Source organism: Diabrotica undecimpunctata, chromosome 3 (assembly GCF_040954645.1).
Source record: "Diabrotica undecimpunctata isolate CICGRU chromosome 3, icDiaUnde3, whole genome shotgun sequence".
NCBI lineage: Eukaryota > Metazoa > Arthropoda > Insecta > Coleoptera > Chrysomelidae > Diabrotica > Diabrotica undecimpunctata.
The window spans coordinates 154,790,984-154,815,144 of record NC_092805.1 but is presented as its reverse complement, the minus strand read 5'-3'; the positions used below and the strand labels follow the sequence as shown (position 1 = coordinate 154,815,144).

Genomic DNA, 24,161 nt, shown 5'->3' with positions numbered 1-24,161 from the left:
TTTTTGAAATATGAGTATATTTTCATATTTTAATTTACATAAAAACAGTTAAAAGCATTTCTATAAGGATAGGTCAATATTTCCAACATATCAAGTATAATTTGCTTATTCACGTTCCAAGGATAATGACTACGTTTATTCACCTGTGTTATATTGACTAAATACAACATTCCCGAGAGTGTCGTACGGTCGTTGCGTCCACCAGATTCTCTGGGGTCTCTATACGCTCTACGACCGCCGCTCTTGAGGAGGATCTCAAATTCATCGATTCCATCCTCGTGTTCGTGAAGTTAAAACGGGATTCCGGCTTCTACGTATGAGAAGTTTCACCGGGGCTCTGTGGTAGGTGAGGGGACACCGGCAATCAGATTACTTTAACAGTTCGAACTTTCTTACAATAAATCTTTCTTACACCGACTTAATATGTGTGTTAGTATTCTGTTGCGTGGTATATGCCTCAAGTTCCACAGAGATGCCGATCTTCTCACCTCGTGTAGCCACGTTCCGACTTCTCGAGGGAGGCACAAGAATGCCGACTCTTCCTACTGCCGGTCGCTTCGTGTCACTACCTTTCGTAAACAGTATTTTCGATAGTTACTATTTGCATAAGGTTTCTGGTAACGAAGCGCTATCGCAGCTCGACCCTGATCGGAAAAGCAATTACAAGTCCCCTTCGGGGCTTTTATTCGCTCTTAACCGCGACAAATAGTTCTAAGGCCAATGTCTTTTCTATTTCAAAAAGTCGTGTTCTACTGCGAGGGAGCGTTCGTAGTCGATACGCCGGTTCTCGTGCTTCGTAGATTTATCTTCTAAATTGGATAAAGTCTTTTTATATTCGACGATATTAGGTTATTGGATAAATAATAAAACTCAAAGTAGCGTGGTAGCACACCAGGCCAACAAGGTCTAGCGGAGCTAATAGTATATGACGACTGGATCCCGATCGGAAGATGTGATGTTCTTTTATACACTTAGTATGTGAGAATTCGCAGCAATCTTCCGCCGAGAGGCCAATAACAAAGCAGTTAATAACGAGCTTTGTGATTGGCCGGCCAGAGTGACAATCTGTGTCGTGATTGGTCACTTTCGCGATAAGGGTAGCAACTCTAAAAACTTACATATAAATATTACAGGTTAGTTGTTTGCATAGGTTGAAAACATCTACATAATTTTTTTTAGAAAAAAGATAGTTATTAATTGGAAAATAATACAAAATATAATGAATGGGAAAGACTCGAATAATGCCCTACGCTTCCGACTGCTGTATCGCTGGGATCTTAGAGGTCAGCTTCTACATGGCGCTGTATTGGCGCTACATGGCGCTACATTGGCACTGTATCTACATCCTTGCTTGACTATTTTAAGAAAGTACCTAGTTAGACCTTGAAAAAATGGTCAATTATTTTGTGCTTTTCTCCGAAAAATCACTACGCGCTGTAGTTGGCGAGGATGTCTCCCATCTTTAGGAGTTTTCTTGTGACTTGACCAGTGTGGTACACACCACTTTCATCAGTGGATAGTGGAGTGTTTCTTGAATGGTTGCATTTGTTACCCTACCCTTTAATTGGGAAACTTTGATGAGCCTGTTGTATTCCGTGTCTGTTCTTTTTAACTTCTTCCATTGGATTATCTTATGCAGCATTGATGACTTACTGTTTTCAAATAAGACACTCTGTATGTGCTTTATTATTTAAAAAAGTATGTTTTTTACCAGCGATCTGTATTAGTATTTCCTATACCCATCTCTTACAGTTTTCAAATAAATTAACTTTATACATTTTTGTCACAAAAACAAAGTTTTGCAGTCTACATTGTGTTTATTTACAACTTTCATATTGTAAAACAAATATTGAATAATTAAAAAGGTGCTATTAATAAAAATAGGCACTAGCTTCTCAGCTTCCTCGGTAGTGACAGATTCAGAGAATATCTTATTTTTAACATATCTCCATATATAGTAATTTAACGGTGGCAACGGGATCTTGGTTACCAGAGAAAAGATCTTTATCAGGTATCCGTCTATCGCTAAATATTTCATTAAGCAATGTGCTGACCGTTCGAATATTGTGAGTCGGTGCTCCATCTTGTTGAAACCAAGCCTCGTTAGCCTTATTATTTTGGTGAAGCGTACAGTGCGGGTACAAATACTCGCCGTAAAATGTTGCAGTAATGCTCTCCGTTTAAATTTTCGACATAAATAATGAGAGCGACTATCATATTTTTCACAGCACAAAAAACATTAGAAAATACATAAATAACGAAAAGAATGCTTGAAATTTACTATCCCACATGAGCTCACGATTTTCGTCACTTCAGAAGTGCTATGGCGGTTAAACATACACGTACCATTTTTTGTAAATTTTGATTCATCACACCAAAAATTTTTTTTTTTGTAAAATCTTTTAGGTTTATCACATAAATGACACTTGTGGGGTTTTTCCCCAGTGTGAGTTCGAAGATGGGTTGTCAAGTATGATTTCTTTTTAAATTTTTTGTCGCAAAAAGAACATACATATTGTGCTTCTCTATGTATTTTCATATGCTGTGTTAAAGGTCCTATAGAAGGATAGGAACGTCCACAGTCACTGCAGAGGAAAGACTTTTTCTCGTTCTCGCTAGAATGCATATTTTCCATATGTTGATCCATGTTTTTCTTAAAGGCAAAAGTAAAATTACACGCTGTACATTTATATTTTTTGAACTTCATAATAGACTTATCGTCGTGGTTTTTGTGCATGTGGACGAGCAATTGACGAGAGGTTGGAAATTCAAGAAAGCAAACACTGCAGCGATTTGCTGTGTAATTTTCTTGACTTTTATGAAAGAGTTTGTGATCTTCAAGCCAACTTTTCGAGAAAAAATGGTTATCACATTCTTTGCAATATAACTCTTCTTTTACGTGTTCTGAACGAATATGGAAGAATAAGGAATCTGTAATTTAAGTACTAAATGTTTTACAAACAACACAAACGAATGTTTTGGGATCAGAACTGTGCGTCGCATTGTGAATGCTTAGGCTGTATTCATTTGCGTAGTTTTTCTTACATATTTCGCAGTAATCTTCCTTTTAAACCTATTCACAAAATTCTACACATCTTACATAATTTCGTCGTATACTAATAAAAGATCCAATGATGATTTTTAAAATTCTGTAATTTGTTTGTGTCGATACCTGTAACAATTGCTTACATTATCGTAAGGATGAATTTGGATTAGCTGCAAAATATCGCAGGATATAGGGTATCTATATGTCAGTCTTTATTATCGACGTGTCTCCTTTTACTTATAAACTGACCAAAGTGGAATCAGTTGTTTAACAAACGTTTTACAGTTTTATGATTTCATTCAGGCTTCTTAGGAAACTGTCATTTTTGTCAGAATATTCCATAGACTACTTGGTAAATAAATTTATTGTGACAAAAATTTATAAAGTTAATTTATTTGAAAACTGAAAGAGATTGGTATAGGAAATAATACAAATGGATAGTGAAAAACATATTTTTATAAAATAATAAATCACGTACAGGGTGTCCCATTTGAAAAAAAAGGAATTGGGCGAAAATTTAGGACGGCGGTTTACGCCAATTTTGACAGCATATTGAAAAAATAAATGAAAAACTTCACACTGTAAACGATAATGCTGTTTTTTATTTTTTAATTTTTATTTTTGTATCTAATTTTTATTTTTTATCCTAATAATTTGTTTTAAAGAGATCCTAGTAAAACATTCACTAGTCTGAGTTTTATTTTCTTTGCGGACTGGAAACTAGGAGCCATAATTATGTTGAGGAAATAAATCGTTAGAAAATATTTTCCATACTTGACATTTAAAAAACACTTAACGAAAGTACTGAGAGATGCTAATCATGATTATCATTATTTCGTCAAAATTAACTACTGATAAACTCACATACCAATATAGATTAGAGGAACTTTTTACATTTAAAGTTATTTACATAATCCAAATTTTAGGTTAAATCTTACATAATACATGTTCGGTACAATGTATGTCCATTTTATGCAATGCATTCAGTGACGCGGCCCAGAGCTTAGGTACACGTAATCTCATCACCAATTAGCATAAATACCCTCGTACATAGTACAATCTCATCACCGCCATAATACTAGGAATTTTAAAATAGACCCCGAGAGATTGGTAAACTCATCACTGGTCTACCAGCACCTCGTGGCAGGTATAAACCATAAACCCCTTGCAAACCCCTTGCAAAGATTTGGCAATTTGAGAGAATAAATATAAAATAGATCTAGTAAATGCAAATGCAAATGCAAATCATTGGTTTTTATTTGGAAATTCCACAAAATTCTATTGATAGCTACCTGAAACTATGCGAAAAGAAAAATTTCTCTTTATTTGCCCTTATTCCTTTAACATGGATAGTGAACTGTTCATTGATTACGTTTTGAGCCAACGCTGAGCAAAGACTAAAACCAAATTGCATTTTGTTAACTTGTTCGACGAAAGGGTGTAAGGCCAAATATTATATAACTGGTGAGTAGATTGTATACCGTTTTTTTAGTTGTTTCGCACTGGTGGCGGATCATTCTGATTAAACAGAAAAAAATTAGCTTAATTAAGTTCTTTAAGTCAACTGTACAAGATGTTTCTTATAGACAAGTCATTATTTTGTTGCAATAAGTACAATATTATTAAGTAAATTATCCTTTCTGATGTTACATTTATAGATTTCGAATTAAATTGTTAAAGTCACATTGTTACAGTTTTAGATTTTAGGTAAATCATTCTAAAACATTTAATATCTTATAAGGTATGCTTGACTTTTCACCTATGGATGTAACGCAAAAGATTTTTGGTTTTTTTTTGGTTTATGAGTTCGCCGTTTTCGTCCTCCATAGCACTCTATTCTCCCAGTCACCTTCTCTGACCTTCACCTCAGTCACCTATCTATCATAGCATTTCCGACGTATGTTTTCCATCTTGTAGCAGGTCTTCCTCTCCGTCTTCTTCCCGGCGGGTCCCAGTAATATTCTTTTCGGCTACCTATGCTCTGGCATTCTTTGTACATGCCGGTACCACTGCAGGGCTCTGTTTTCAAACTTTTTTGTAATTAAGCATTTTACTTCCATTCTGTTCCATATTTCCTCCGTTCTTATTCTATCCGCTCTTGTGATTTGAAGACATCTTCTCATAAAGTCCAGTTCAACTGTTCTTATTTTATTTCGTATTGTTGTTGTCATTGGCCATACTTCCGCTCCATATAGGGTAATATTCAGCACTATGCTTTGAAAGATGCTCTTTTTGTTTTCTTTATTTAGATTGTTGTTCCATATCACTCCATGAAGTGCTCTTGTGGCTTGTTTTCTCCGTGCTATTTTCATTTCCATATCTTTCATACAAGTACCATCTCGGCTAATCATTGAACCTAAATACTTAAAAGCCTTACAACTCTTAATAGTCTCTTCTTCTAAACTTAAGTTCAAATCTGCAATCTCGGGTCCAATACATAAGTATTCGGTCTTGCACATATTTATCTTGAGTCCCCAAAGTTCATATTCTTCCTTTAATTTCCTTATCATATATTCCATATCCTCCCTGTCTTGTGCAAAAATGACTTGATCATCTGCGAAAAGTAGTGAATGTAATATATTCTCTTGTACTGGTATGCCCATTGTTCCGCATTTTCTATACCATCTTTTCAAAGCCTGATCTATATATACAAACCAAAGTATGTATATAAAATATGTATGTTACTTATGCATTGTCCATTTTAGAAAAGTACGGTAATAATAATAAGTGCCAATCGGTGTAATATTAAAGATGGTGGTCTATTAAATACAACCTAAATCATGCCACATACAACGTCTTGTATACCCGAAAATAATTTTTGGTGATAGACCACTTAATTCTAGAGAACTTCGATATTTTTCTTACTTGACACAATTTCCATGTTTCGTGAACGTTGGTAGAATGAAACACCCTGCATATTTAGAAGTTTAAATCTAAACACAAATGTATATCAATATTGTTTTTTAAAGTTTGTTAAGAAATACTCTATATTACTTTGCTAGATATTTTTGATAAAAATTCAAAGTGCTAGGACTGGAAAATCATTTAGTATAAATAACTAATTTCTGTGTAAAATTGCAAAATTGTACTCTTATAATAAGTTTTGCAATACCAGCTGAAGATCCAAATATTTTTTTGACTTAATCACAAATGGATCATTTTTTATAATCCAATAAAGTAATTTTTCTCATAAAACCTAAAAATATGCACAAAACTTATTAAAATTTTAAAACTAAAGAATCTATTTTATGGAATAGCGTCCAGTTAATCCAGAAAATAACCAGTATATAACCAACTATTTTAGTTGCGGTAAATATTCTGCACTGCGACTTGGAACACAATCACTTAAGTGACCTTCAAAAACTAAGTCAAGTCATCAGCATCTCCTGCAATATGAAAGCTCAAGAGGACTTATCGTCATCAAAAATCATTCAGAAAAAGATTGCAACTTCTTTTTTCAAAGAACACCTGACAACAACGGACATCTCTTGTATTCAGAGGACTATGAGCAACGATCGTTTGCCTTTTATGCCACTTGTACCGAAGATAATGGGAAAGCGCATCAAGCAATCCGACAGATGAATCTAAATACGGATCGTGATAAATGTTTTGTGTTGCATTACAATTCGCAACAAAATATTATTATTTTTGCCATTCTTGAGAATTTACGTTACTTGGCGAAAGCAGAGGCATATTACATGGATGGTACATTTCAATATTCTCCAAAATTTTTCTTGCAATTATTTACCATCCATAGCTTATTAAATGGGCATAACGTGTCTCTTATATTCTGTGTTTTTCCCGACAAACGCATAGAAACCTACTTCACGGTCTTAACTAAATTAATTCGTTGCCCCGAAGGAGTTGGTGTCGTTTTAAATCCATCAAAACTTGTGGCTGATTTTGAAATTTCGATTCACAAGGCCGTACTTGCCATTTGGTCATCTGCGAAGCAAATTGAGTGTTTATTTCAGTTGACTTAAAGTTGGTTTCGCAAAATCCAAAAACTTGGTTTGGTAACCACTTACAAGAGGGGAGATTCCAACGTCAAGTGGCTGCACCACTTATTTAGCTTGTCATTTTTGGACAGAATGAGTCGGCGATTGTTTTGTCAACGATTTTATGAGGATATCCGTAACCTGTTTTTATTTATGAAAATTGCCGATTATATTGTAGGGAACCAGATATGTAATGTGTATCTTTTCCCTCCAACTGTTTGGGCATCCTAGTGTAGCCATATACATTTCACCACAAACCCATGCGAATCCTTTTATTCCTATTTTTTTAACTGTTTTTAATAAATATTTTTATTATAATGTTTACTATCGAAAACTTATGCAACTGAATTTTCAAATCTCAAAACCGTTTAGATTGGCAGATACGTCTAATAGGCCACACCGGAAGAAACCCGATATTAATATCTTCTTCTCTTCTTATTGTGCCATATCCCTACGGAACGTCGGCGACTACCATGCTTATAATATTGTTATACTGATCTCGGTCTTGCGCTACGTGTAGCAATTGGTCCGCTGTCAAACCTGTCCACTGCCGCAAATTCCTCAACCAAGAGAGTTTCTTCCGTCCTATCCATTTCTTTCCTTCGATTTTACCGTTGAAAATTAGCCGAAGGAACTCATATCTTGGTCCTCTGATTATATGTCCAAGATATTCTAGTTTACGCCTCTTAATAATATTTAATAGAGTTCGTTGATGTCCCATTCTTTGGGACAAGTTTTAGTATCCTTTCGTTCGTTTTAGTATCCTTCGATACAAACACATCTCAAACGCCTCGATTTTATTCATGATATCGGCGTTTAAAGTCCAAGTTTCACATCCATACAATTGTACAGACCACACGTAACATCTTGTAAACTTTTCACGCATTTCCAAATTTAATGAGTTATTGGATAATAGAGGCTTGAATTTTTAAAATGAGTTTCTTGCCTGTTCAATTCTACATCGAATTTCGAAGGATGGATCCAGATTTTGGGTAATCCAACATCCAAGGTATTTGAATCTCGGAACTCTCTGCAGCGGTTGTTGGTTTAATATCAGTTGGGTTGCGCCGATATCCACTTTACTGGTCACCATGTATTCAGTTTTATCGATATTTATCAACAGTCCCCAATTTGTGCATTCTATGTCAACTCTATTGATTAGCTCCTGCAAATCGTCGATGTTTTCAGCTAGAATCACAGTATCGTCGGCGTACCGTATATTGTTAATTATTTCTCCTCCTATGATAATTCCTTTTTGATCTTTTAAAGCTTCCCTGAATAGATTCTCAGAATACACGTTAAAGAGGGTGGGAGACAGTACACAGCCCTGTCTTACGACTCGTTCAATACTGATTGGCTTTGATTTTCTGTTGTTGGTAATATCTAGTTTAAAGCAATTTGATTAAAATAATTTCTGAATTTAATAAATTACCACATAAGCGAGAAGCCTAACTAAGTGGCAATCTTCTGCATTAGAAACCAGCAGGAAAAAATGCTAGTGATGAGTTTACCTGTCTCCAAAGGATGCCGGTGATCAGCTTACTATATCTCGGAGGGTCCAATAATTTTATGGGGGGCTATAAAGTGATGAGTTCGTACACCTCCCAGAGCGTTTGGGAATACAGGAGTAGGATTTTCGGTGGATATTATCTCTCAAACCTTACACATTTTTATTGCTTAGAACTTCTTTGCAAATTAATTATCGATAACCCACTCTGTATTCAAGATCTATTACAAGGACACAAAATCGAAACAAACTAAGATCATCAAAAGAATGTCGTAAAAATTAAAGACGAGAGCGAACTACAAGATTTGCTTAGATAAAGACCTAATATAACGGATTAAACATAATCTAGCTAGATTTTAAGATGAAAAAGAACACTAAACTACTTGATAAGATCATATCAAACTACAAACACTACATTTTCAATAAAAGCAAATCAATCCCACTAGAATTCGTGAAGTGTTTTTAATCCACTCAAAATTTTTTTTAATTAAATATTTTGCGATAACAATTATTTATATAAAGTGTAGAGAAATGTTAAATAACAGATCTGTTATCAAAATGAAGCTGTTTACATTTATATGTTTGATTGCACTTTGGTAAGTTTATCATTTAAAGATTTTTTTGTTATCCATTGAAATATATTTTAGTTTTCTTTTGGATTCTATATGTTACGAGCAATGTCCGAAATTGGACAATCCTAGCATTGTACAGAAAATCTTGTCCACTTCTAGCATTGTACCCCTTTACTGTACAATCTCCGAAATATATATAATCGTCGGACTTTGTATAAAAGAATTGCTGTACAATGTTCGAATTTCAATAAGTAGCCATGCGTCAAAGTTTGAGATAATATATCAGATATCGATTTTTACGATTATTCCCCATTTGTTATTAACGACAAACAAACATCAATTGAGGTTATAAATCCATAATTAATCAGCGGTTTTGACTCTTGGATTCGTAGAATTAAATTATTTTAAATTATCATACATATCTCTTGAAAATCTAAGATGTTTTACAAACATCTTCCCTATATTATAGTGATGTATCTATCTCTTGAAGCTTTGAAATGTTTCACTAACAATATCTCTATTGTAGAACAATTTCTTCTTCGATTCGATTTTTCAATTTTTGATTTGGTGTGTCGCTTGTCAATAATAATCGATTCGAACCGATGAGCGTGTCGACAATTATTTTGATTATTTCGGACATTGTACAGTTTGGGGGTACAATGCTAGAAGTGGACAATAATTTGTGTACAATGTTAGGATTGTCCAATTTTGGGCTTTGCTCGTAACATATATAAATAGTGTAGATTTATAATATTTTTATATTCACTACGGAACAGCTTATGTTGTTTTATCTCTTGTCCGTCATTTTTTAAAGATTTCTCTCTTGTATTGTCCTGTACTTGTCCGGTGGTCATTGCATTGTAGTATCTTTCTTGGGTATTTTACTTCTACTTACTACTTTCATAGCTTTTTATCTCCTTATCTTTAAATATTAAACTTAAATTTAAGTTTTTAGATAGAGATATCATTAATTTTCTCGCCTCAATTTTCTTGTTTTCCCTGGATCATTTCAACCCATATAATATTGTCCTTTCTGTGCTCAACTCACTAGTTTTTTCTTTTTCCTCTATTAATCCTTACAGGAAATAATATCTCGGCAATTCTTCACATTGGGTGATTATCGTTTCAACTTTGACTTAACCTTCTTACTTATTGCTCCCTTATTTTAGCACCATTTATTTCCACAAATTTATACTTCATTGGACTCTCACAAACGGTAGCTGCATCAAAATTAAGGTTTTCGAAATTTAGCTTTATCTTCAAACCTGAAACTATCATATACCGACTACGTCTTTAATTAGGAAGTTTTATTAAGAATACAAAATGAAAAGGAGCTGTCAACCACAATAAAAACAGCGAAAATCGCGGTCATATCATTAAAAACAGCAAAATTATTTATTATTTCATGAAAAAGACAGCAAAGATTTGATTTCACGTACAAAGCGTCTGTGTATTTGTTGATATGTATTTCGACTTAATAAGTCTCATCAGAACAGTTATTTATAGCCATTCTCAACGTGAAAAATAATCTTTTCTGTCTTTTAGGAAGCAACAATAAAATGGCTTCGTTATGGACGCAATAGCGACATCTGATAGAAAAATCGGTAAGATAGTTTCGAAACAAATTCAGATTTCTGCTTTAATCTGAACCTTCTAAAAATGCAAGGTATAATAGACTTTGATAAAGATGTTAATAGAGACATGGGGAATCTAAAATTTGCATTCCACGACAAGTCTATCAACTAAGCAGAAATCCTTAACGAATTTGTTTCTTGTACTCATACAGAGTAGATCCGAATAAAATGAAAAAGATAGCAAAGATTTGATTTCACGTACAAAGCGTCTATGTATCTGTTGATACGTATTTCGACTTAATAAGTCTCATCAGAACAGTTATTCATAGCCGTTCTCAACGTTTCATTTTATTCGGATCTACTCTGTATGAGTACAAGAAACAAATTCGTTAAGGATTTCTGCTTAGTTGATTGACATGTCGTGGAATCCAAATTTTAGATTCCCCATGTCTCTATTAACATCTTTATCAAGGTCTGTTATACCTTGCATTTATAGAAGGTTCAGATTAAAGCAGAAATCTGAATTTGTTTCGAAACTATCTTACCGATTTTTCTATCAGATGTCGCTATTGCGTCCATAACGAAGCCATTTTATTGTTGCTTCCTAAAAGACAGAAAAGATTATTTTTCACGTTGAGAACGGCTATAAATAACTGTTCTGATGAGACTTATTAAGTCGAAATACTTATCAACAGATACATAGACGCTTTGTACGTGAAATCAAATCTTTGCTGTCTTTTTCATTTTATTCGGATCTACTCTGTATGAGTACAAGAAACAAATTCGTTAAGGATTTCTGCTTAGTTGATAGACATGTCGTGGAATGCAAACTTTAGATTCCCCATGTCTCTATTAACATCTTTATCAACGTCTGTTATACCTTGCATTTATAGAAGGTTCAGATTAAAGCAGAAATCTGAATTTGTTTCGAAACTATCTTACCGATATTTATTATTTGTTTCCTTTCATTCAATATTGCTACTGTTTCCACTCGATCTTCTTCAAGGAGTTTGTCATTTTTTGTTATTTCGTCTATTTTTTGTCCAAAGTTTCTTCTGGGCCTTGGTTTATTATTTTTGTTGGTACATAGTCCTGTTTTTATATCATTTGGTGCTGATTGGCATATGTCTTCATAAAATTGTTCAACTGTACCTAGTATACTATCTATGTGATGTGTAGTTCTACCATTTTCATCTCGTAATCTAAAAATCTGTTTTTTAGTATTTTTCCTTTGTTGCCTTTTATGGTCTGTATTATTTGTTTGCTTTTACACCTCCTTAAATATTTCTTTACGGCTTTCGATATATTCTTCTTGATATTGTTTAGGTCTCTTTTAAGCTCTCTTCTAAATTCCATCTCTGTCTTATTTTTGTTTTCTCGCTATTTTGTTTATTAATATTTCTATCTATCTATACAAGGATTTTTACAGCTGTCGCCGCCTTCCTTCTTTTAGCCAACGTCTCCAGTCCTTTCTGTTCTACCATTCTCCATCTCTAAGGTCTTGTCTTTTCATGGCCTCGTCCACTTCATCCCTCCATGATCTTCTGGGTCTACCTCTTTTCCTCCTTCCTATTGGGCTCCAATCCGAAATCTTTGCTATCCACCTTGTATGATCTATTCTTCTCACATGTCCATACCAAATTAAACGTTTTTCTTCGATGTAGTTGAGTATGTCTTGTTCTACTGCCATTCTTCGTTTTATCTCCTCATTTCTGATGTGATCCATTGTTGTCACTCTGCAGCTTCTTCTTATGAACTCCATTTCAGATGATGTGATTTTGGACCTGTTTCGTTTATTTGTTACCCAATTCTCTGCTCCATAGGTCATTATACTGCGTACCAAGGTGTTATAAATTCTCTTCTTTGTATTTCGGGTAATCTGTCTATCCCACAGTATTAATATTCGAGAACAGTTATTAATATTTGAAAACTAAAAATATTTGACAGTATTTTGTATTCAGACATGCCCAAAATTTTAGTTTAAGTGCCAACGCAAAGGATCCTATAAACAATAGAAGATTCCCAAAGACATTTAAAGTTGGTGTTGCTAATGCTGCACCTCAAATTGAAGGAGCATGGGACACGGATGGCAAAGGAGAAACGATATGGGACCACTTTGCTCATACTCAGCCAGAAAAATTTATAGACCGATCAACACCCGACATTGCTTGTAATTCTTATTATCAGTACAAGGAGGATATTGCTATGGTGAAGGAAATGGGTTTGGATCATTACAGACTTTCGATTGCTTGGTCGAGGATTCTTCCTACTGGTTATGTAGATAGTCTTAATCAGTTAGGTAAGTTATATCCAATATATTTACTTTGGTAGACAAAAAATGCATTTAGTTATCCAAAATCACGCGCCGAAACTGCTCAAAAAAAAACTGAAATCACGTGTCAATTATAGATTTTCGGAAATTTTAAATAAGACTATTTTCGGCGCATAAGTAAATATGTTTTCTTGTTAATTACTTTGCATTGTAATAAGATAATATTATATTTCTGCTTATAATAATAAAAACAATACATTAAATCTATTTTAAATAACAAAGTTTTTATGAATTTTATTGCTAAAAATACAATTCTCCCCTCAATTGATCCTACGTATTCGGCAGTAAACAGAACAAAAGGTAACTTTCTTTTAACAAATCAAGAAATCCATAGGACTTACAGTGCACTCGCTTTTCAAGGTGTAAATGTCACGATCGTCTGGCTACCATCCCATATCAGCATCCCCGGTAATGAAAAAGCAGATTAAACAGCCAAGAAAGCTTCATGTGTAAACAGTCAATCCTCAAAAGCCCAACATATTTAAATCCATAATGACCTAAAGCAAATTTTCAAGCAACAACAGTATCATACTTGGCAAACCGACTGGAACACAATCAAGAGTGCATTACATGAGATCCGGCAGACTGTTGAAAAATTTGAACTTCCAACTATCTCTAGAAATAAAAAAGCCGTCATCCGAAGATTAAGAATAGGACATACCCGACTCACACATGAATACTTAATGAAGTCCGAGCCGAAGCTCAATTGCCAAATCTGCTCAAGTGTATTAACTGTGAAACACATCCTGATCGAGTGTCCCCGGTACGCAAAAGAGTGCAACATAAACTTAAGTCTAATATCAAAGACCTTTTAAACTTACCCGATCAAGTCTTTAATCTAATTGGTTTCCTGAAAGACATTCAGTTGTTCAACAGAATATGACCCCTTGCCTTCCATGTACTTTACTTATATTATACTATTTAGTCATAGGTTCTAAGCTTATAGATTAACTGTAGCAATTAGTTACATGTGCTTTTTGTAATTATTGTACACAATATTGTTTGTGTCAATGGTCATTGCAGCCGAGACACATTAATTTAAATAAAAAAAAAATCAAAACTCGAAGTTTCTAAAAAAACTTGCTTCTCGTGAGTGTCAAAATAAGGTAGTTATTTATGTAAACACATAAAAATGTGTTAACACAACAGATGAATTAACAGCTGAATTAGCAGTTAAATCAACGACTGTTACAATGACGCAATGAAGCTAATACTTTTATTTTAAACGTATCAATAAAAGAACTGAAAAACTAAAGGAAGAACTGGAATATAAAGTAAACTCTTAACCTGCATGGTACGAAACATACCATATATATGTACATGAAATCTTAATTGTACATCCTTCTTCATTTTAAATTACTATTCTTGTAAGTAAAATATGTTAACACAAAATTAAAATGTTTAAGTATTATCTGAAATAATCTACTAATAAATTAATGATACACTACGTAAGATTCTATTTCACGAATTCGCGATGAACTTTAATTAAATTATAACAAAATACAGTTTTAAGTTTTATTAAATTCACTAACACTACTTCTATTTTTTTACAAGGTGTCCAGTATTACAAAGACGTTTTTCAAGAGCTAAAAAAGAACAATATAGAACCTCTAGTAACCTTATATCATTGGGATTTACCGCAACCACTTCAAGAACAAATGAACGGTTGGATAAATGAGACTATCGTTGATATCTTCGCCGATTATTGCAAACTATGTTTCGAGCTCTTTGGAGATGATGTTAAATGGTGGATTACCATTAATGAACCCAAACAAGTATGTCAAGCAGGTTATGGTTCTGGAGTATTGGCACCTGGTATTGTCTCCAATGGTATTTTGGATTACGTCTGTACGAAAAATGTTCTTCTGGCGCATGCTAAAGCTTGGCATATTTATGATGAACAGTTTAGAGCAAAAAATAAAGGTAATGTTTTAAATAATTTAAAAATAATATTAACATTCTGTGTTACATATGCATCATTATCGTTTGTCTAGAAACTGTTCGGTCTTTCTTTTCGCTTTAAAAGTATTTTCTAGTACAATAATGGTTACTTTTCCCGAGCATTTAAACCTTAGTTTTGAAAAATTTAATCAGTTTACTTTAGTGCGACAGTTTTTATGCTCTACTTTAGCTTTTTAATTTAACAGTTCCTATTTAATTTTGTTTATCGTCTTTGACGTTGCACTTTTCATAATATAGTTTACATATTTATTGTAATTTGTCCTCTTTACTTTTAGGAATAATCGTTCTCTTTCCATTTTACATTTAATCTCAACATTAGTTACTCGGTCTAGCCATAAAATTCTTAGGATTCGCCTACAACACCACATTTCAAAAGCTTTTCATAAAGAAGTTGCAGAAAACATAGTCTTTTCTCCGTTTATAAGAAGAGTAATTTATTACAAACTTTTTAACTGTTTAAATTTTTAAACCTTTAAATATTTATAGGACAAGTTGCTATGGTGATCGATTCTACTTGGTATGAACCAGGCAGCGATAGTCAAGAAGATAAAGATGCCGCAGAAAGAGCTCAACAATTTGACGTAAGTTTTTAGACAATCAGCATTGTACATATTGTAATACTAGTTGCCTATCTTCCAGTGTTATTTTTGGACTAAGAGTAATTTGGATGATATTATTTCAATGTGTAAGCTACACAAATTTGATTAAAGGCATTTGCTCGATTCGGCCAGTCGTTATCTATGATTGAAATGGACAAACATTTTAATTTTAAATCTCGTACTTATATTGATAGTACCTATTAATTTTACTAAAGCGTGAGAAATTATAACTAGAATTGGTAATAACTAAACTGTTAATAAATTATTAATAGTCATTATGGTCTTTGGCATTTGGTAATAAACCGACACTCGCAAAACAAAAAAAGAAACAGATGTTTCATTTTTGATATATTTTAAATAAAAATAAATTTACATTAGTTATTGATGGAAACAATTCGGAAAGTTTAGTAAATTTAATAATATGAAGTTCTTTTTAATATTTTTTTTTGATATCTAATAAGATACATTTTCATTTCTAGATTGGACTGTACGGCAATCCACTATTTAACGGAGACTGGCCAGAAATAGTTAAAGAACGTGTAGCATACCGAAGTAAGTTGGAGGGATTTAAAGAATCGCGTCTGCCCGCATTTACAGAAGATGAAATTAAGTACATCAAGGGTACTTCCGACTATTTGGGTCTTAATCACTATTCAACATTACTTATAAATCATACAGCAGACGCTCCTATTGGTACTCCCAGTTTTGATAATGACAAAAGCGTCCTCTACTGGCACAGGAGTGAATGGACCCAAGGAAGCGCTGATTGGTTCTTTGTAAGTATTATAAGTATGACAGAGTTAAAATCCTAATTTTTTTATCTTAAACTTTCCAAATGTGAAGCAAAAAAAAAATCCCTAAATTTCTACTACATTTTCGAAAGCAACATTCAGATTCTCACTCAAATATATGCTTTCTACGATATTAAAAGTAAACAGACGATGAAATAAATCGACATGGGGAATTTAAAATTGCTTTCCAAGTCATTTAATTTCATCTAAGTGAGAACCTTTGATGAACCGGCTTCTAGTATACAAAATTCGAGTAAATAAAGATATAGAGAAGATATTTAAGGTTTGATTTCACGTATAGTGGTTCTACCAGGAAAAAATCATTGGCAAGACTCGTAACTCAGTAGAAAAAAATAGATGAACGTAAAAGGCAACCGTAAATACTTATTTCTGACTATTTGGTTGTCATTAACACCGTGCAGCCAAAATAGAAGAGGAGCAAAAAGGATCTAAAGGATCTGTGGCAGTACTGTTAGAAGTCCCTGCATTCCAGCTTAGTGACTCTGCAACACAGCAAGGAAGAAAGCTACAGCTACTTGAGAAAAGGATCACTCTGGAGCAATGTTACCTGTAGCTCCTGTATTATATAAAATACAAAACAAATTGTATCATCAGCACAATGGGATCAGTCATTACTTCATATAATCTTTTTGGGCGCCTTTGATGCACCAAAAGGTTACTTACCAAAATATTTCGAACTTCCTTATCCTGGTTACACTTAAGACATTACGTTCTTCATAATGGCTTTATATATTTCTACGGGCTTACGGGGTATACCAAAATCCAAGATTGAATTCAATGGTAAATATTTTGTAGTAAAAGTGATACCCAAAACACCTAGTCACCAAGATCTTATTTAGTTTGACCCCGAACATAGCACGCCAAAATAATGCGGTGCAAATTATTGTCACAAGTGGAGAACAAAATGCCAATTGCTCATATACTTCATCAAAATACATAAAAGGCATAACACCCAGACTGACAAGACTTTTTAAAGATTTCACTAATTTAAAAATAGCCTTTAAAACTTCATTAACTGCAAGATCTATATATTCCAAAGTCAAAGATAAAAGTGACATCAAAGATTGTTCCAACGTAGTTTACCAGATTCCTTGCAACAATTGTAATTTGGTATATGTGGGACAAACCACTCGTAGCCGAGGTAGTCGCTTAATCAGTCATTGAAGCGACAGCAGACTATATCCGGAAAGATCTACCCTTGCAGAACATGTAAATAAAGAACATCACATAATGAATTATGAATCAGTCAAAGTTTTATCTACTGAATCCAATTACAAAAAAAGACTCTTCTTAGAAATGGCACTCATTGCTCAAAATTGAAACGCAATGAACAAAAGGAGTGACATTAATCAGTTAAGCACCATTTACTCCTACCTATTATATTTGGATACACATTCACATTTCAATGATGTTTCAACAACTGAGTCATTGTAAAGTTTTCAGGTTTCTTCATTTATTATATTTCTCATCTTAAATTAAAAAAAATTGTTCTTTCAACCTAAATACAATCTTTATTAAGTTTTGATATGTAATATTAGTGGTACTACATAAGACAAAGAATACAAGAAGAAGTACTGTCATTTGCCATGTCCAGGAATGACAGCTACTCTTAACCTAACACTCCACTGTTGGCCGGCACACGTGGCCGTTTTAAATCGTTGTAATTTTCTTTTTCTTATGTGTTAAAAGTAAAAATAATTGTCAAGTTTGGTCTTTTACACCATGCAATTTATATATTTTTTATTTATTGACTCAATCAATGAGTGGTGCGTGAAATTGTCACATGTGAGTAGAACATTCACGAAATACAAATCTCAATAACGTACGTTTTTATAACCTTTTACACTCTTAATATGTTTCGAGGATGCTTTACTAACAGTAGCACTTTATTTCAGTTTTTCCTGATGATGAAAATAAACATTTTCGAAAGCTTGAAACTTAGTTAAAAGAGTACACTTATTTTACAGCTGCAAATCCCAATAAACCTCAAAGCTCCGTTTTCTAATAACGTTGTCAGCAAAGACTTCTTTTCCTTTTCTATATATATATATATATATATATATATATATATATATATATATATATATATATATATATATATATATATATATATATAACATGGAAAAATCGAAATTTTGAATTTAAAACACTTGGAAATAAGTTCTTTAATTATAATAGATAACCTTTATTTCATTTTCGAACATGTTTTAAACGTCATCATGACGAGGTACGTAAGGATGACATAAAGTCGCCTATTTAGGTATATTGTTTACATTCAAATCATTACAAAATCACTTCAATTTCTGCCATTCTAGTGAATTTCGTATTCGACGACGTTATCAATGAGAGTATCAGTAAGTTAGATTTCCAGGTTCCCTCTGTAAAGCGTTATGTCGACGACTTGATCCTAGCAACACCACCTGATAAGATTTTAAGCACCTTATCAGTCTTCAATAGCGTTGATCCTCACCTTCAATTTACATGTGAATTGGAGGTTGATAACAGCATACCGTTTTTGGATATGCGAATCATAGGCACACATAGTAACACATTGGGCACTACGTGGTACAGGAAAGAAATGGCGAGCAACCGGTTCTTAAATTACCACTCTACACAGCCAATAAGATACAAACATACCCTTGTATAAGCTCTTAGCTTTAGAGTACACACGTTGACCCATACGCGGTACAAGAGGGAATCTTTGGATTTAGTCAAATCCATTTTCATTGATAACTTTTACCCCATATCCATCATCAACACATATCTTTTCTCTAAAAGCTATGGTCATTCTATTTCGGAAGCACCTAACGGTGCAATACTAGCCTCCATATCCAATAACATACAGACGAACAATTCCCCGTTAACCCCAAAACCAGCCACAAAATATGCTCCTCTTCCCTATTTCCCACAAATTACGAACAAGTTTCCCAACTATTTAAAAACTTACTCGTCAAAATATCCCTAAAAAATACTAAAACAATTGGAAAGTTATTCTCCAAGTCTAAAACTCCTCTAAGCTCGTTAGAGCACACTAATGTTGTCTATCAGATACCCTGTTCAGAATGTCGGTCTCTTCTAGGGCGTATAACTTTACACAAAAGTTACATTAGACTTTCCAAACACTCTTGTGCCCTTGCACAACACGCCATTTCCACCAAACATCACATTGACTTCACAAATACCAAAATACTGGCGAAACAAAATTACCATCAGAAACGCTTATATTAAATTATTTTTCAGTTAAAATGTAGCTTATTTTCCATTCAAAATAATAACACAATCATCCCATATTTCCAAGTTTCATTAAAATATAAATTAAAAATAATGTATCAAATATTTCCGCCATACAAACGCACCCGTGAAAATTGTAAGTTGGCATTCATGACATTGAGGCTTATTTATAATTGGTCGTTATATATATATATATATATATATATATATATATATATATATATATATATTGGATTTTGATATATTTACAATACCCATGAAAAAAACTAATCATATTATAAAGTTGTAATTTAATTATTTTGAAGGATGTACCATGGGGTCTTAGGAAATTCTTAAACTGGTTGAAAAATACATATGGAAATCCAGAAATCGTTATAACTGAAAATGGTTTTTCGGATACAAGTGGCACATTAGAAGACGACAACAGAATTACTTATCTTGAGGTAAGTGGTACATATGGAAAAATTTTTAAAATATCAAAGAACATCATCATTTTTTATTTTCAAATGCTGCTGGTTCCTGAAATTGGTGTTTTAACCAATAATATAAATAAACTAGAAAATTATGTAGAAAAAATTTCTATGCGTTATTGGTTGTGTTACAAATTGGTTCAGATGAATTTGAAGAATATATTGTAAAATGGAACACAAGGTTTATCTCCTTTAATCGGCCATTTAAAAACTTGTTTAAGATTTTCTCGTAAACTGTCCAACTTTCATCATTATTTTATAATGATTTTGAAAACTTCTTGAATTTTGTTTCTTGATATTTATTAAAACACCATATTCTTCTCATGATCGACTGTCTTCTTCATCAGTCTCTGCAAATCTTTGAGGTTTTCGGGCAAAATCATCCGCACACCTAATGTTAATTGGTGTTCCATTGACCTTTATTCCAGAAGTTTCTCCTTTTCAAAAAACCATTCTCAAAATTTCTTAGAGTAAGTATTGAAGGAAAATAGTGACTTTGAAGACTCTTGTAAGCTGTTTGTGATGAACTTTATCAAACTCCTGGTTATAATCTATGGAACAGACATATATATTTAGATTAGTTAACATCTAAGCATCACTTGTTTAATACATTGAATCTAAGAGAGCTACTCTTCTACCGGCGCCCTTGTGGATCCAAATTGCGTTTTTTTATACCCATGTCCAGTTTCTGATATATACGTTTTGGTATAATTTTTAGGAATATGTTATTGTAGCTATTGGTACGCTCATTGCTGCATTCTGTAGCGTTTATCTTCTGCGGTAGCCAAATAATTTCTTCGATATATCTCCTGATTAATATATAACATTGAAAAACTTTACCAAAAGGCCCGTGTGTTTCGTTTCTATTATTTTAAAAAAAATTTATTAGTTAATTGTCTGGCCCAAAACTTTCCTTATTTTGAGTGGTCTTTAGTGCATGTAGTACTTCTTCTAAACGATCAGACTTGGTTCAATGTTCTAACATTAAGAGACCACGTATCTGTGTAATAAACTAAAATGGAATAAAATGAGAATATGAATATTTATACACCTTTTACTCCTTATGTGATGATGCTTACTCATCGGTATGTTCACCATAGTCTATAAGGCTCGTCCTGGGTGATATAGCATATAGAATAAAGTGTACCTACTATATTTTGCCTCTAAAATTCATATATTTTATCCCCACTACCTCACATTCCCACATTTGCTAAAAATCACTTAGACATCACTTTTTCTCCTACGCTGTGCATCATTTGACACGATGGACTTTACCTCGGTATTCAAGAGAGTAGTTGTTTTAGAACAATTCTCACCGTATAAAGAGTCAATTGTGGTGCAACTCCCTGGCAATTTGCTGTTTGATTGTAATATAGGTACCATAGGTGTTTGTAAAGAGTATTTACTCAGAAAATTTAGTTGGAACTAAAAAAGATTTGATGTTGCCAATAATTACTGACGCAATTTTCTGTTGGCAAATATTTGCTTCATGCTACACTATGGAAAAAGGAAAATCTAACACAATCTATTTCACTACTCTATGCCTTTGGTGTTGTTTTTTAAAACGAAAAAAATATTTTAGGGTCACGTAAGCGCTTGCCTAGATGCTATTTATGAGGACGCCGTCAATTTGACAGCTTACACAGTTTGGAGTATCATGGATGACTGGGAATGGACCGGTGGTTACACGTGAGTAATGATAATAATTATCTGATATTTCTTATTATGTCAAGCGAATTTAAAAAAAACAAACGTACGAAGTCAAACAATATTTATTCTAAACCAATTTAATCACCAATAACTAAAAATTAAAGAAAACAATAAATTCTTGAAATAACGATTTGAAAACATTTGTTTTAAAGTAAATCTTCTTCTTAAGGTGCCCTCTCCATTACTGAATGTTGGCTATAACTAGAGCAAATTGCTCTCTATCTTGAGCTGTTCTTAGTATCGAATGTGTGTCCATCCCTGTCCAGTCTCCTACATTTTTTAGCCAAGAAAATTTTCTTCTTCCTGGACCTCTTCTTCCTTCCACTTTTCCTTCCATTATTAGGCGTAGAAAGTTGTATTTTTCTCCTCTGTAAATATGTCCTAGATAACTCGTTTTTCTGGTTTTTACAATATTTAGGAGTTCTCTCTCAGTCCCATTCTACTCAGTACCTCGTTGTTGGTCACGTGCTCTGTCCAAGAGATCTTCAGCATGACCACACTTGACCAGTTAGGGCGTCTCCTATTCGTGATTAAAAACAATTCCAATTACACAAGAGAAATGTAAAAATATGACTAACCTTATTTAAAAATTTGAATATATCAGGAATATTATCACGTTCTGCTCATATGGGAGGTGCATTATTATGCACGAAAATTTAATTTTCTTTCATTGCACCTCTCCAAAGCCCAACTACAGGGTCTAAAACCAAATAAACGAAATAATAAAGTTAAATAGATAAAAATAAAAGCCTCCCCCGAATATGACACTTTCTCTTTTATAATATCTGTAAATGGATCTAGCAGTTATCATTCCTGCATATGTTGCTTGTCATCTTCGTACACGAATTTGTCGATCATCTGATTTTACACATATTTTGGTTTCGTCTGAATATAGCACATGTTGCCAATTATCAATGTTTTAGTTTTGTCGTAGAAGACACCAATTTAGGCGATGAAAATTCTGCTGTTTGAATAACTTGAAAACCCGTTACTGTTTTTCGCTGTATGGTTATTGGGTTCAAAGTATTTTTCTTATCGTTTCATCTGAAATACTTACACTTGTAACTTCCAAAGATTTGCCTTTGCCTTTGCCTTTGGGTGAGAAATTGTTGGATCTCTTCTAGCTAATTGCAGAACGAAACGATCGTGGCCATCCATTATTACTTTTTGGCGACTTTGTCTGTGTTTATTCATAATTGTTCCCTATTCCTGATCCCTAGCATAAGTTTTTGATAGTACGCCCTGTGCTACGCCTACCACTGCAGCTATGCTCCTATAACACATCCCTTGCTCCACAAAACCAATAATCTTTTCCCTTTGCACATACGTTAACCCTACATAAGGGTGCGTTCATAACGGAGACCATCGCACCGTTTCCTCGCCTAGAGCGTAGCACTGACGGCGAACGCTCGCATTTAAAGTAATGCATTTATTTTACCGAAAATCGATTAAATGATACCATCCCATGGCCCGAGCGACGGTCGGCGCCTCGTTATGAACGCACGATAAGGCGTATTTTTCTTTTTGAACGCAAAAGTTAATTTATTTATTTAAGTTAAATAGTTCAAAATAGTTGAAATTAAAAACCGTTATTCTTCGCAATAATACCAAATACTGGTTTGAAATACATGGTGATTCCCTATAAACTTGGTTGTGTGTACAATATAGTACAATAAAACTAGCTGGTTCCTCAAACAATCAGTTGATATTTTTCTTAATCTATAAATATTACTTAACAGGTTCACAGTGAATAAATACGTATTTTTCTGATTTTTTTACCTGTATAACATTTTTTTTTTTTTAATTTCTTGAGTATAATAATTTAAACTTTGTTTTAAATATGTACTATCCTGAAATAAATGTGCGTATTTATCTCTTTCAGATCGTTCTTAGGAATGTATAAAGTGGACTTTAACGACCCCAACAGAGCAAGAATAAAAAGAAAATCTGCAGATTACTTTACAAATGTTGTTAAAAATCGTTGTTTGGTAGAAGAAAGCCAATGTGTAGATTAATTAAATAAATGTATTAAGTAGTTTAATTTTTTTATTTATTATTATAGAGTTCAATATTTTGTTGTACTTTTTTTTAATTAAATGTTGTCAATTGAATTTTAAAAAAAAATGGAAAAATAATTAATCCCATCATGGAGGCTTATTGTGTTAGAAATAATAATATCATATAGATATCTCCCACTAGAAAATAAAGAGGAAAAAAAGTACGACCCCCAAATAATTATCATTTATCTATACGTCTCATAGTTATTCCTCCGCTTATCTTCACCTTGGAGGGCTGCATTGTACCACCTTAGCGAACATTTGCTACCATATTGGTGCTAAAAACATTAT

General features: G+C 33.3%; 1 protein-coding gene across 1 annotated transcript; it reads left to right on the top strand.

Annotated features, from left to right (window-relative positions):
- Nucleotides 1–8,988: 8,988 nt before the first annotated feature.
- LOC140437631 (myrosinase 1-like) lies at nucleotides 8,989–23,850 on the top strand. The gene is made up of 8 exons (XM_072527253.1): nucleotides 8,989–9,147; nucleotides 12,677–12,996; nucleotides 14,584–14,952; nucleotides 15,478–15,572; nucleotides 16,070–16,366; nucleotides 19,939–20,076; nucleotides 21,686–21,792; nucleotides 23,696–23,850. The coding sequence occupies exons 1-8, from the start codon at nucleotides 9,083–9,085 to the stop codon at nucleotides 23,826–23,828; spliced, it is 1,524 nt and encodes a 507-aa protein (XP_072383354.1). The 5' UTR covers nucleotides 8,989–9,082; the 3' UTR covers nucleotides 23,829–23,850.
- Nucleotides 23,851–24,161: the final 311 nt, after the last annotated feature.